Genomic DNA, 11,193 nt, shown 5'->3' on the forward strand with positions numbered 1-11,193 from the left:
GGTGTTCCACATCCAATAGACCGCATAGGTGCCCCCAGTTTCTACCTCTAGGGGAATCTGGAAGGTCGCTAGGCAGCCTGGCTGTAGAACCGAAGGATAATGATCCATTCCTAAATCTGCAGCTGTGAGCAATGAGGTATCTCTGTAAGGATGAATGAGCCTTACAGTGGCTACCGTTCCTGTTAGGCAGACTTATGACGTCTAATAGTGTCTGGTTATCTGGAGTAATCTGCACAGAGGAACCATACCAATGGACGACTCCACCTGGCCCTGGGTTGAGCAGTCCATCGATGGAATAATGCGAGCAGATTGTTGAACCTGGGAAGGCACTCAACCGACGCCATGGATGATTTTGAATATGTTCCCTTTCATATTCGCTGCAAAACAGTGCGGAGTAATTTGTATCCACGATAGCGTATGGTCTGATATGGATCCTACTCGAGGCTTTAAGACGTCAGAGAAGGAAGTAAAATTAGTAAGTCAGTAATTTGGAGCCCTCCCTCTTAGATCAGTAATCAACCTAACCACATGTCTGATACATGATGTAGAGTAAGCCTTAAATTAAGGCAAAACAGCTTCTCTACTAACCTTAGATGTGAAAGGCGCATTCAATAATGTCCTCTCAGGAAGACTAATCCACCGGCTTCAGATATAAGGATGGCCAAACAACCTAATACTCTGGATAGCCTCTTTTATCACAGAAAGAACTATACAAATCTGCTTTAATAATGAACTAGGCCTAAACACAGATATATCATGCAGGCTCCTACAATGATCTCTGATCTCCCCTATTTTATTCATGCTTTATATCGCCCCTTTATTCCATATGGGCAACTCTAGAAAGAGATTTAGATATGCAGATAATGCCGCTATTCTTGCAATCTCCCCATCCCTTATAATTAATAGCAAGATATTAAGCATATTCTTATAAGAAGCAATCTCATGGGGTAATGCTGAAGAAATCACATTCACACTAGATAAATATGAGCTTATCCACTTCTCCCAACATTGAGCAGAATAAGATCTAATAAAAAACCCCTTAGTTTCAGCTGGCTTAATCACAGTCTCTGAAGGGACTGACCTCCCATATTTCTGATGGCTAGGGATCCTCTTTGACAAGAAGCTCAGGTTCAACTGGCATGTCTAAGAGATGACATCTAGAGCAGTAATAATAGCATCCGCCCTCCGCTCTCTTGGAAATACAGTCCATGGGATGAAACCTCACCTCCTACAATAGGCTATATCAGCCTGCGTCCTCCGCAAAGCTTATTTCGGCGCAGAAACTTGGTGGCCTGGCTATACCCGGCCCGGAGCTCAACCAGGCTCTCCCCTAATCTCAAATCAAGTGAATAAACACCTAAAAGATCTATCTACTGTTATTCTAACAGGAGCAAGAGCAGTTCTCCCAGCGTTCTACACCACCCCAATACCTATTTTACACCATGAATCTGGTTTCTACCCCCCAGAAATCAAGTTGGATCAGATCATCCTTACAGCGTCCACGCATCTCTCCTAATTAGATCCAGATCACCCTCTTCAGAAACGAGCCAAAGCTATTATATAGAAAGGCCATCCAACCAGCTGATTCGCACGCCAGGTACTAATATTACCCTACTCAGAACAGGTTAACCCACTGATCCACCTACCCTGGCTTAAGCATGAACTGAGGGAAGCAGCCTTAGCACAGGTTAGGGCCCTAGAAGGCCTTATAAAAGAGCAAGCTGCAGATAACTTCTGAACACTCCTCCAATCTATCCCTAAAAACAACGTCGTCATTTACTCTAATGGATCTAAACAAGATAATAGACAAACAGGCGCAGGGTTTGTTAGATTCATAGGTGCCATGCCGGCACCACTTATCGCCCGGTATCCTTTCCATGTTTCCGAAGAATTCTTCGAGACCGCCACTCCGTTTCTGGAACAACAGGTGTCCTTCAATGTGACACCGACGTTTTCTGTCGTCCAAATTCATATCGGTAGGAACCTCTGAACGATGACCGTGGGAAAAGCTGACCTGAAAGAGACTACGGAATGGAAGGACTTTCTGTCCCATTAGGTGACTGTGTGAAAATCTGGTTCATGTGGCCTCCAACAGAAAAGAATCTGTCACTGATGGCGAGTGAAAATGGTCAACTGGCGAAATTGATCTGACTAGCACCTCTATTAGAGGGCGGTGTTTTACTCCGGACAGATTCAGATCACGCCTTGACAATACCGTCAGGCTGCCTACATGCAACCTTGACTATAAAGGGTGGGTTTCTGGTGACCAAGGACTTTGCCACGCGCTATACTATTCAGCCGTTTTCACGCTACCTCGCATGGGGTCTTCAGCAGGAACTAGATGAAAGCAGCAGAGCCAATTGCTACTACTTGTACTTGGATTGCTTGAACGTCGCTCTTGAGAACGGAGAGGCCAACCTCGCAATACAAGGGTGGGTTGGAATAGAAGGAATACTGAAGGATATAGCGAGAAAAGATGCAACCTGGCAGGGGTTGGCATGGACTTACTGGGAGCCATTTTTAGACGGCGATTGTGAATTATGTATCACGCATTGCTCGTGCGGTTTTGTTGCTACGGACGGTGGATTTGTTGAGCACGTCAAGGATGCCCACATGTACTTTTTGGACCCGGACAGGCCCTCGAGAGCTAGGAGACGCTCTACCAGAAAGGCTTAGGATCCACCGGAAGCAAAAAAAGGGGGACATAATCAGCTTAGCCAGCTCAACAACCAGTCAAGGCTGACGGCCGGAAAGGAAGCTGCGAAGTGGAGATAAGAAGAGGGGGGGAGGCGCAGCCGCATTTTCCGATGGGTAAAATAGAGGGGGGTTGGTAGTAGCCATATGGGCAGATGAAACGACGGCAGCGACCGGAAGGGTGTAGAATATTTGGGGGGATTCGGGGGAAAAGAAAAAGTTGGGAGAGAGGATGGTTAGAACAGCAAGGGGACGGTTCTTATATACTGGAGGTCACGATGCGGGAAGCCATAGGTACCCAAAAGGGCAAAACTAACCACAGAAGGGAATTCACAGGTCCTCGCTTTACAAGCAAAATATCCGGCGATGCATACGTTGGGATAGATATCGCCAAGGGCCATGAAACGTCTGATACCTACGGTGTCACTCTCACTAATGGAAAGGACGGGAACGTCGTCTGTACGTCTATCCATATATTGTCGGGAAGATAGGGACTGACTCGGGGAAATAGTCGCGATCTACAACATGCAATACAGTGATGCATGGATCCTTAACTCCGACACTTACTATAATGCAATGATTGCACCTCTGGGTAACCATGCGAAATGTGATGTATCCTTGGGGAAGAGGGATAACTGTTGGGGATCTAAGCACAATGACTACGAGGGTAGCTATTATAAGGTGGGCAAGATTGGCGCTTTTGGAAGCGAGGTCTATGCTTCTAATTAGGAGACCTTGCTTTCGTCCACTGAGCTCCATGCTCTAAGTTGGCTTGTTATGTCCGTTTCTGATCGTTCGTGGTCTTTAATTTGTGGCTCAGGTAGTTTCAAAATATCAATGTCCGACTTGATGTCTTTCCAGGGGATCTTGAGGCGAATAGTAAATCAGTGGAGAAAATGCACTCATAGTATGGATGAATCGGTATCTACCGTAGTGTTGACAGAATTATACCTTGACTGCGTCATGTCTATTTCCTGTACGGTGATGAAGAGCAAGAGCACTCGCTCAGAAATCACTTGATTTGATGAGCATAGGTGGATTGGGTCCTATGTCGCGTTTACAGATCCTCAGCCGTCAAGATGGAGAATCGATCGAAAACTCGCAGAGAATGAGGACCTCGCCACGGAAACAGATGTATGCCGATCAAATTCTCCTGGAGGGGCATGGGCACAAAAGAAGAAAGAACTTTCCCAGGAATCCTGGACCTTTAAAATGGTGGCATCGTGAACATTATAGAGCCATATGAGGAATGACTAATGCGCAGTGATCAATCAGTGACCAAAAGGCGGCTCAGTGATCACTCAATATCTTTCTTGAAAATTCTGCTAGAGAATAAATAATATCGGCGATTTAGAATTATTAAGTTAATATACTTAGAAACAGGTAGTTCTAGTTTAAGTCCGAAGTTGGTTAGATTTTAATAGAAAATACCCCAGCTACATAGAAAATAAATGCCCCCCCAGCGAAGACCCGAATAATCAACGCTTTTTTAAAACACAATGGCAGGCTTTGCATCCAGCCTCTAACTCAGTGCCATGCATAGAACTGCCAGGTCTACATTGCTAAAAACTATTAAGCACTGTGGCGCTACTAGCCAATTCCTTCCTAGAACTTACCGAACCCCTCCTCCGCGGCATTAATAATTTTTAAACAGGGCCGTCTATGAAAGGTATGTACTGCTGCGGGCATGTAATGTTGGACGGTGGAACTATGCCTTGAAGGTATGCCTGAACATGTCCAAAATAACAATTTGACGCCCCCTGGTCGATGACTGTATGCTGCATTCAAGGGGAACATCCCATGAGTAAGCCTAGACTCTTGTTTGAGGTGGTTGTGTGATTGAGATTTGATAACAACTCACACCAACGGCTTCTTGCAATAGGAGTACCGATCCGGCAAACCGAGAAGACATCTTGCTCGCCCTGCCAAGAGGTCAAGTGAATTAGCAAAACACCAGATGGCGAGACAACTTGGCCGAAACGTACGATTTCAAGGGCGTTATAGGGTCGATGGTATTACTCGTAAAAAGGATTGGAAAGGACGTAGGCCTGTCTAGTCCACTTATTGGGCCTGCATAAAAAGAAACTGGTTAGGTTTTGCTCCCAGTGGAGATGTTTATTTACTTTTCCGAAGATAACTTTTAGAGAATACAGAGGGAGGGAGAGAAAGAGAGAGAGAGGGAGACAAAGAGGGATACCTGCCTTGAACAACCATGCTATCAGGCAATTGCGGTCGGAATGATCTACACAAGATATTTTCTTGGTAGATGGGGTAAATATCACCGATGTACTTGCTCTTGGAAATCGTGTACTCGACGTAACTCTTGAATTCTTCCATGGTAGTAAGCCGGTTTCTCCGATACGAATCGGCGCACTGAATGGCGAGACGGGCGTCAGATATAGAATTTAATCCGTCAAACATGCCTGCAAGAGCAGACACGTCCCCACGCTCGAGCTGGTGTAGGATGTCGGCCATGACTGGGAATTTCTCCAGTGGGGCGTAGATAGTCTTGAGGAAAAGAGCCTTCAGGTCTGAATAGGTGACCAGTGTTGGTAGGTCTCTACTTCGGACTCCGCTTACCGGGACCGGATGGTTCTGAAGCTGATGGATGATGCAGTCCATTCTGGCCGTGATGTTAGCTGGCGTGGGTCCCCAGAAGGAACACTTTTCAGGACCTGCGGAATGGCAGAAGCTCGAGAATTTTTCCATGGCCTCGTCCATTTGATCAACGTTGTCCCTCCAGTCATTGTTATAATATTGCTCTGCGTTCACAACACCATCGAGTATCATTCTCCCAACTCCGTCGGGAAACATGGAAGCGAAAGTGCTGCCGATGACAGTGCCGTAACTGAAGCCATAACACCACAATTTGGCGTCTGATGGTGACTGACCGGCCACCTCGGCCTCAGCTTCTATAAATGTGAGCAAATCATGGGCGACTGCTGGTGTGGTCACATGATAATCATGAGGTGACTCATTGTCGACAGCATTGTTGCACCACTCTCCATAGATAGAGCTTGAATAGTACTGTTCTTCAAGCGATGTTGATGAGATGTTGGTAATGCCTGTACTGTGCAGTCGACTAAAGGCCAGTCTTGCTTCTAATTTCCCCGAGAAGCAGTCGAGGCTCAAATCGCTGTTGTTTACACCGCGAGGGTCAAAGGAGACGAAGTTGTACTGCTCTCCGAACATTTGCCCTGCGACAGTCCGGTATGTGAGGAGGAGATCGACGCCAGAACCACCCGGACCGCCTGACGAGGTGTCAGTCCAGTCACATGCATTTCAGGTAACTTTGTATGATTGATCTGATTGAGATCTTACCGGGGTTGAGTACAATGCTTGGGGACTCGGCGGTGGCATTCTTCCCAGCCAGTTTTATGAAGGCGATTGACGTCGTGCCAAGACTTCTGTTTGAATAGTCCAAAGGAACTTCAAGTCTAGAGCATGTAAAGTCATCGAAACATGGTGTCCACGTGAGGTTGGCTGATGGCTCAATCTAGATGGCTAGTCAGAAAGCTTGAAAGCCTTAGATTAGAGGATGTGGTTCGGCAAAGCCCAAGACTCACGTTGTCAAATCCATAGACCATGCCTGGATCACGCCAAATTTCGGCTTTGCATCCCAAACCCGTGAAAAGAATGAGTGCATTTACCAGTCGTTTCATTGTTATCCCCAGAAGGTTTCTCTCCGAGCTTTCTGTTATATTACTTGCAAGAAAGTATCATTGCAGCCGGCACAATTGCGATATCAGGGAACTATTTATACCAGTTGAATTTCCTAAGAGACTTGTCAATTAAATTCGCCGGATTCAATTGCTAAGCTCTTTAGGTAGTCGCAGTCTTCCTATCAACTCACAATACCTATTGTGCACACTCTCTTGGTGCTCCGCTTGTACGAACCAGCCAATTAATATCTTTTTTACCACCACCAGATTTCACTACGGAGGGTGCGGGCATAAATTCTTACCCTTGTCAGTGTATTAGAGGGTCTAAGGCTTTACTTTCTCTGCCGAATCTCAAGTAAAGTTAAGGCTCTGAATACATGTGGACTAGATTTTGGCATAATCCAGAGATCCACAAAGAGATGTCTACTTTCTTGGCGCCCCGTTTGTACGAACTAGTCAATCAAAATTTATTAGAATATGCACTAGTCTCTATCAGGATGTATCATGATTGGTTCATTTTTACTCCGTACGCTATTTGGTCTTTCTCCATGATTGAGAACTCTCCCTTCTTCGTGCCCCGCTTGTACGAACTAGCCAATCAAAATTTACCACGATATGCACTAATCTCTATCAGGATTTATCACGGTTGGTTTATCTTTGGGCTATTTAATATATCTCCGACCTTCTTTTTTTGTACCGTCCGTCTTTTCTCATTCAAGTGTCCATCGCAAAGGATGTGGGAGATGACCTGCCCGTTGGCCGGCATACGAACAGACGAATAGACGATCCTCCTGAAATTTGATCGGTGCCCTACATAATTTGCTTTTCGAAGCGAATGCCCCAAGCAAGTGGCGGCTTATGGGTCGTAGTGGCCCTGGGAGTGTCCACTGCTTAAAACGGCGCGAACTGCAAATCTTGGCCAGCTAACATCAAAGCGATGGACGAGATTAAGGAGAAAACCAAGACGGCCAACCAAGCTTGGAGAAGAAAGCCTCGCAAATTCGCTCCAAAGTCAAGACTAGGCTGTAAGACTTGCAAGTGAGTCTTGACTCCGTGTATTGCTACAGAGCGATCAATTGTGTACAAAGACCCAAAAAATGACACTCAACCTCGGTGCACCTCTCAGGATAAGGCGAGTAAAATGCGATCTTTCTCGGCCTTCATGCTTGAAATGCCAGTCCACAGGTCGCACCTGTGACGGCTATAGTGAAATGCCCCTCGCTTTCAAGACCGAGAAGACCGCGATTGAATCAAGTCATTATCACAACGAGAAGGCCGACAGAGAAGAGAGCTGCGACAGTTACCACCCTTGCACCACGATCAGTGCGTATCATCCCAAAAAGTGGTACTCGAAATACCATGGCCTCATTTTGCAGAATCTCGGACCCTTTATGATCTTACCAGTGACTGGGTCAGCTCAGGCAGAGGCAATGTGTTTTTTCGAGTATATTTCGATCAAGCATCTGAATGAATATCGCCCCTGCGAATCATGGCGTAAGACTCTCATATTCTTCTCCCAAACAGTGCCATCAGTGCGGTGTGCCGCCATTGCTCTGGCCTTGATCCACCGAAACTACCTGTATCGCGATTCTAGCGACCATGTGCATCAATCGCAATCTTCGAAAGACTGGCTACCGGATAAGGCTCCCTTGCTTCACTATAATCGGGCCATTCACCTTCTTTTGAACCAGAGAAGTGGTGACAGCACCGAAATAACAGCCGTCACGCTTTTGGTCTGCTATCTCTTCACCTGCTTTGATCATCTGGCGGGCAATTACGTACAAGCAGTGAAGCACCTGCGCGGAGGTGTGGAGCTCTCACGCAACATCGACAAGGCTATACTAAACAACAACAGTACTTATGACGATTCCGAACCCTCAGGGGTTCGCACGCTTATCTGCCAGGTCACAAGACAGATCCGCCGTCTCGACATGTAGGACCATTTCCACCAGGTAGCTGCTATCCAGGATGGGTCTCCTAAGGTTATGTGTAAGACATGCGACCATATCCTTGTCCATCCTGCTGACCGCCACCATAGAACATCTACTATGAATAGACACTATTTGCAAGGGATTAACTGTTGGAAATTAGCGCCTTAGTCACAGGATATTCAACAGCTGATACATAATGGGGTATGGATATCTCTATCTTTCCTCTGAACCTTTACTCATCTTATTAAACCTCCTTACTAGGCACACTGGGCTCCTTAAAAAGCATCTTTCACTCAGCAAGCCTGGATGGAGAGGGTAATCACCTTTATAACTGCCTCGCGGCTACCATTCTAGCTTGTTAAGCATCCAGAATTTCACGCCCTTATTAAAATGGCCCAGCTTGCTCCATCCTTCCCCGAAATCCCTTCTATGTATGTCGTCCGCCAGCATCTTCAAGAATTGGTCAAAGAACATCAATATACTCTGCTTTGGAAGCTTCTGGAGGGTGCCAAGCTCTCTATTGCATTAGACTGCTGGACCTTACCTTTTTGCCAGGCCTTTATGGCAGTGATGGGCTATTTTCTTGACTAAGAGTGGAATTACCATGAGCTCTTACTTGGCTTTAAACCCCTGCATGGCTTGCATACTGGGTCTTATCTAAGCACTGTTCTATTCGAACTTCTTAAGAAATATCAGATTACTAACTGGGTGTTAACTATTACTACTAATAATGCGTCTAATAACTCTACGTTAATGGGTAGTCTTCAAGAGGCCCTCATATCTCTTGAGATTCCGAGCCATACACCCATTATTCATATGCCATGTATTGCACACGTTATCTAACTAAGTTTAAAGGAGCTACCCAGTGAGATGGAAGCAATCCCCCAGAATGATAGAGAAGAGATGGAATGGACTGAGAGAGAGAATAGGGCCCAGCGAGAGAACAGAGAGATCGTGGATACTCTGAATAAGGTATGACTCTCTCTCTTCTGCTATCCTAACTACTAATCATTATTTAGGTTTGACGGCTAGCAATCTTCATCAACAAAAGTCCCCAACGCTGAGAGAATTTTGTGGATCTTCAGACGAAAGAACCAAAGCTTATCCCTATACAAGATGTTCAGACGCGCTGGAATTCAACATATCTTATGCTACAGCGGGCCAGGCAGCTATAGTCTACCTTTGACGAGTACTGCTCCCAGTATGGTCATCCTGATCTGAAGCTAGATAAGGATGAATGGCGACAGATTGACTATCTTCTATCTATCACCCAGCCTTTCTTTAAATTCACAACCTCTCTCTCTCAGACTACAGAGGTTACCATCCACAGTATGTTTGCAATCTATAATACCCTATTTGCTTATCTTAAGAAGTCTAGGGCACAGCTTGCGCGTAAGAAGGTTAGCTGGAAGAAGGTGATGCTATTAGTGCTCAAGGCTGTGAAAATCAAGCTTTTAGAGTATTATAGCAAGACTGATGAGATTGATGGTGATCTCTATGTAATTAGGACCATCCTGGCGCCACAGAATAAGCTTAAGTTCTTTTCCACAAAGGACTGGGGGCCACACTGGCAGCCATGATATAAGAAGTCCCTCAAGGCTTATATTCAACCTTACCAGCAGTGCTATTCAGAGACATAGTCTATATTAACTGCCCAGTCTTCAACAGGAGGCATCTCTGATGTTAATATCCTTATGACATTAGCTAAATCTCTACGGCCACAAACAACTGCCAATGATGAGCTTTCGCAGTATCTTAGAAGTGGTAAGCTCTATCCTCTACCTCTTACTTCTCTTACACTAACCTCTATAGGTACGCAACTAGTGAATCCCTGGGTGTACTGGAGGGATCATCAATATGAATATCCTATCCTGGCAAGCCTTGCCCAAGACGTTCTTACCACTCCAGCTAGTGGTTCTGGCGTCAAGCAGTTATTCAACTCTGCTTGGGATATCTGCTACTACCACTGGGGCTCACTAAAACCAAAAATAATCAAGGAGCTAATGTTGTTTATGTGTACAACAAAGTTTGATATAGAATCTGAGCAGCTTTCCCTGATGGAAGAGTACCTTACTACCTAAGAAATGCAAATAGCAAAAGAGGAAAAGGATGCTCAGAAAAAACAAGATGAATTTGATCCTATCAGTGATGATGAGGATGAACTGTCTGCTACTGGGGCCACATCTTAAGCTATTCAACCTTCTAGTGAGCGTGCGCTTGGGAAGAGAAGGGCTAAAGCTATCTCAGATGAGCCTGGGCCTCTAATTAAATTAGATGAAGTTGATGAGATTCCTCTACCTAACAACAGCCGCTTATAACAAGAGAGTAGTACTCAGAGGCGCTCATCAGGGCGGCTTCCAAAGTATTTAAGATGGGATGAAGATTTTGTGTATGAATAGCCATTGATCTAGTAGAGTTACTAATGAAAAAACCATTATAATCTAAACTTTGCTTATATTGCATTCCATCTAAGTATATCCATCTAATATTAAAACTAATCTATAAGCAAAATACTTAAAAATACATATAGATTTTGCACAAAATATGCATGTCACAGGGATTCCTATGTTTGTCCTGTTTATAGGACTGCTGGTCTTAACCAGATTGCAGTGGTGCGGTCCTAAGGTCTTGCACCAAAGACCAGACCGCAGCGGTCCAGTCCGGTTTGGTTTGCGGTCCTTGCGGTCCCATTTCGAGGCCTATAGGCAAGTAACAAAGGAAACAATGATCACCAATCAATCCCAGAGCAATCACTGAGTGATTAGGAAACACTTAATCCAGATGGGTTTCAGTATAATACTTACAAACTAAAGACAGTCTCAGTGGCTGGACGTAGCCTTAGCTGTATATTTTGCCTTAACAATCTCCACACTAGCCATAGTGCTGCGTCGCCTTAATCACTAAAT

The 11,193-nt window shown here is 45.3% G+C and overlaps 3 protein-coding genes across 3 annotated transcripts; 2 read left to right on the forward strand and 1 right to left on the reverse strand.

Moving 5' to 3' along the window:
- Positions 1-2,972: 2,972 nt before the first annotated feature.
- Positions 2,973-3,423, forward strand: CDV56_101028 (uncharacterized protein; the record flags this gene model as incomplete). The annotated part of the gene is made up of 2 exons (XM_026754647.1): positions 2,973-3,153; positions 3,206-3,423. The coding sequence occupies 2 exons, from the start codon at positions 2,973-2,975 to the stop codon at positions 3,421-3,423; spliced, it is 399 nt and encodes a 132-aa protein (XP_026610229.1).
- A 1,286-nt stretch (positions 3,424-4,709) lies between these two features.
- On the reverse strand, positions 4,710-6,356 carry CDV56_101295 (uncharacterized protein; the record flags this gene model as incomplete). Its single annotated transcript, XM_026754914.1, has 4 exons — positions 4,710-4,764; positions 4,892-5,945; positions 6,016-6,190; positions 6,261-6,356. 4 exons carry the CDS (start codon positions 6,354-6,356, stop codon positions 4,710-4,712), a joined length of 1,380 nt encoding a protein of 459 aa, XP_026610230.1.
- Positions 6,357-7,567: 1,211 nt separating this feature from the next.
- Positions 7,568-8,293, forward strand: CDV56_101703 (uncharacterized protein; the record flags this gene model as incomplete). The annotated part of the gene is made up of 1 exon (XM_026755322.1): positions 7,568-8,293. The coding sequence occupies one exon, from the start codon at positions 7,568-7,570 to the stop codon at positions 8,291-8,293; it is 726 nt and encodes a 241-aa protein (XP_026610231.1).
- Between the last annotated feature and the right edge of the window lie 2,900 nt (positions 8,294-11,193).

This window comes from Aspergillus thermomutatus (assembly GCF_002237265.1).
Source record: "Aspergillus thermomutatus strain HMR AF 39 chromosome Unknown NODE_340, whole genome shotgun sequence".
Taxonomy (NCBI): Eukaryota; Fungi; Ascomycota; class Eurotiomycetes; order Eurotiales; family Aspergillaceae; genus Aspergillus; species Aspergillus thermomutatus.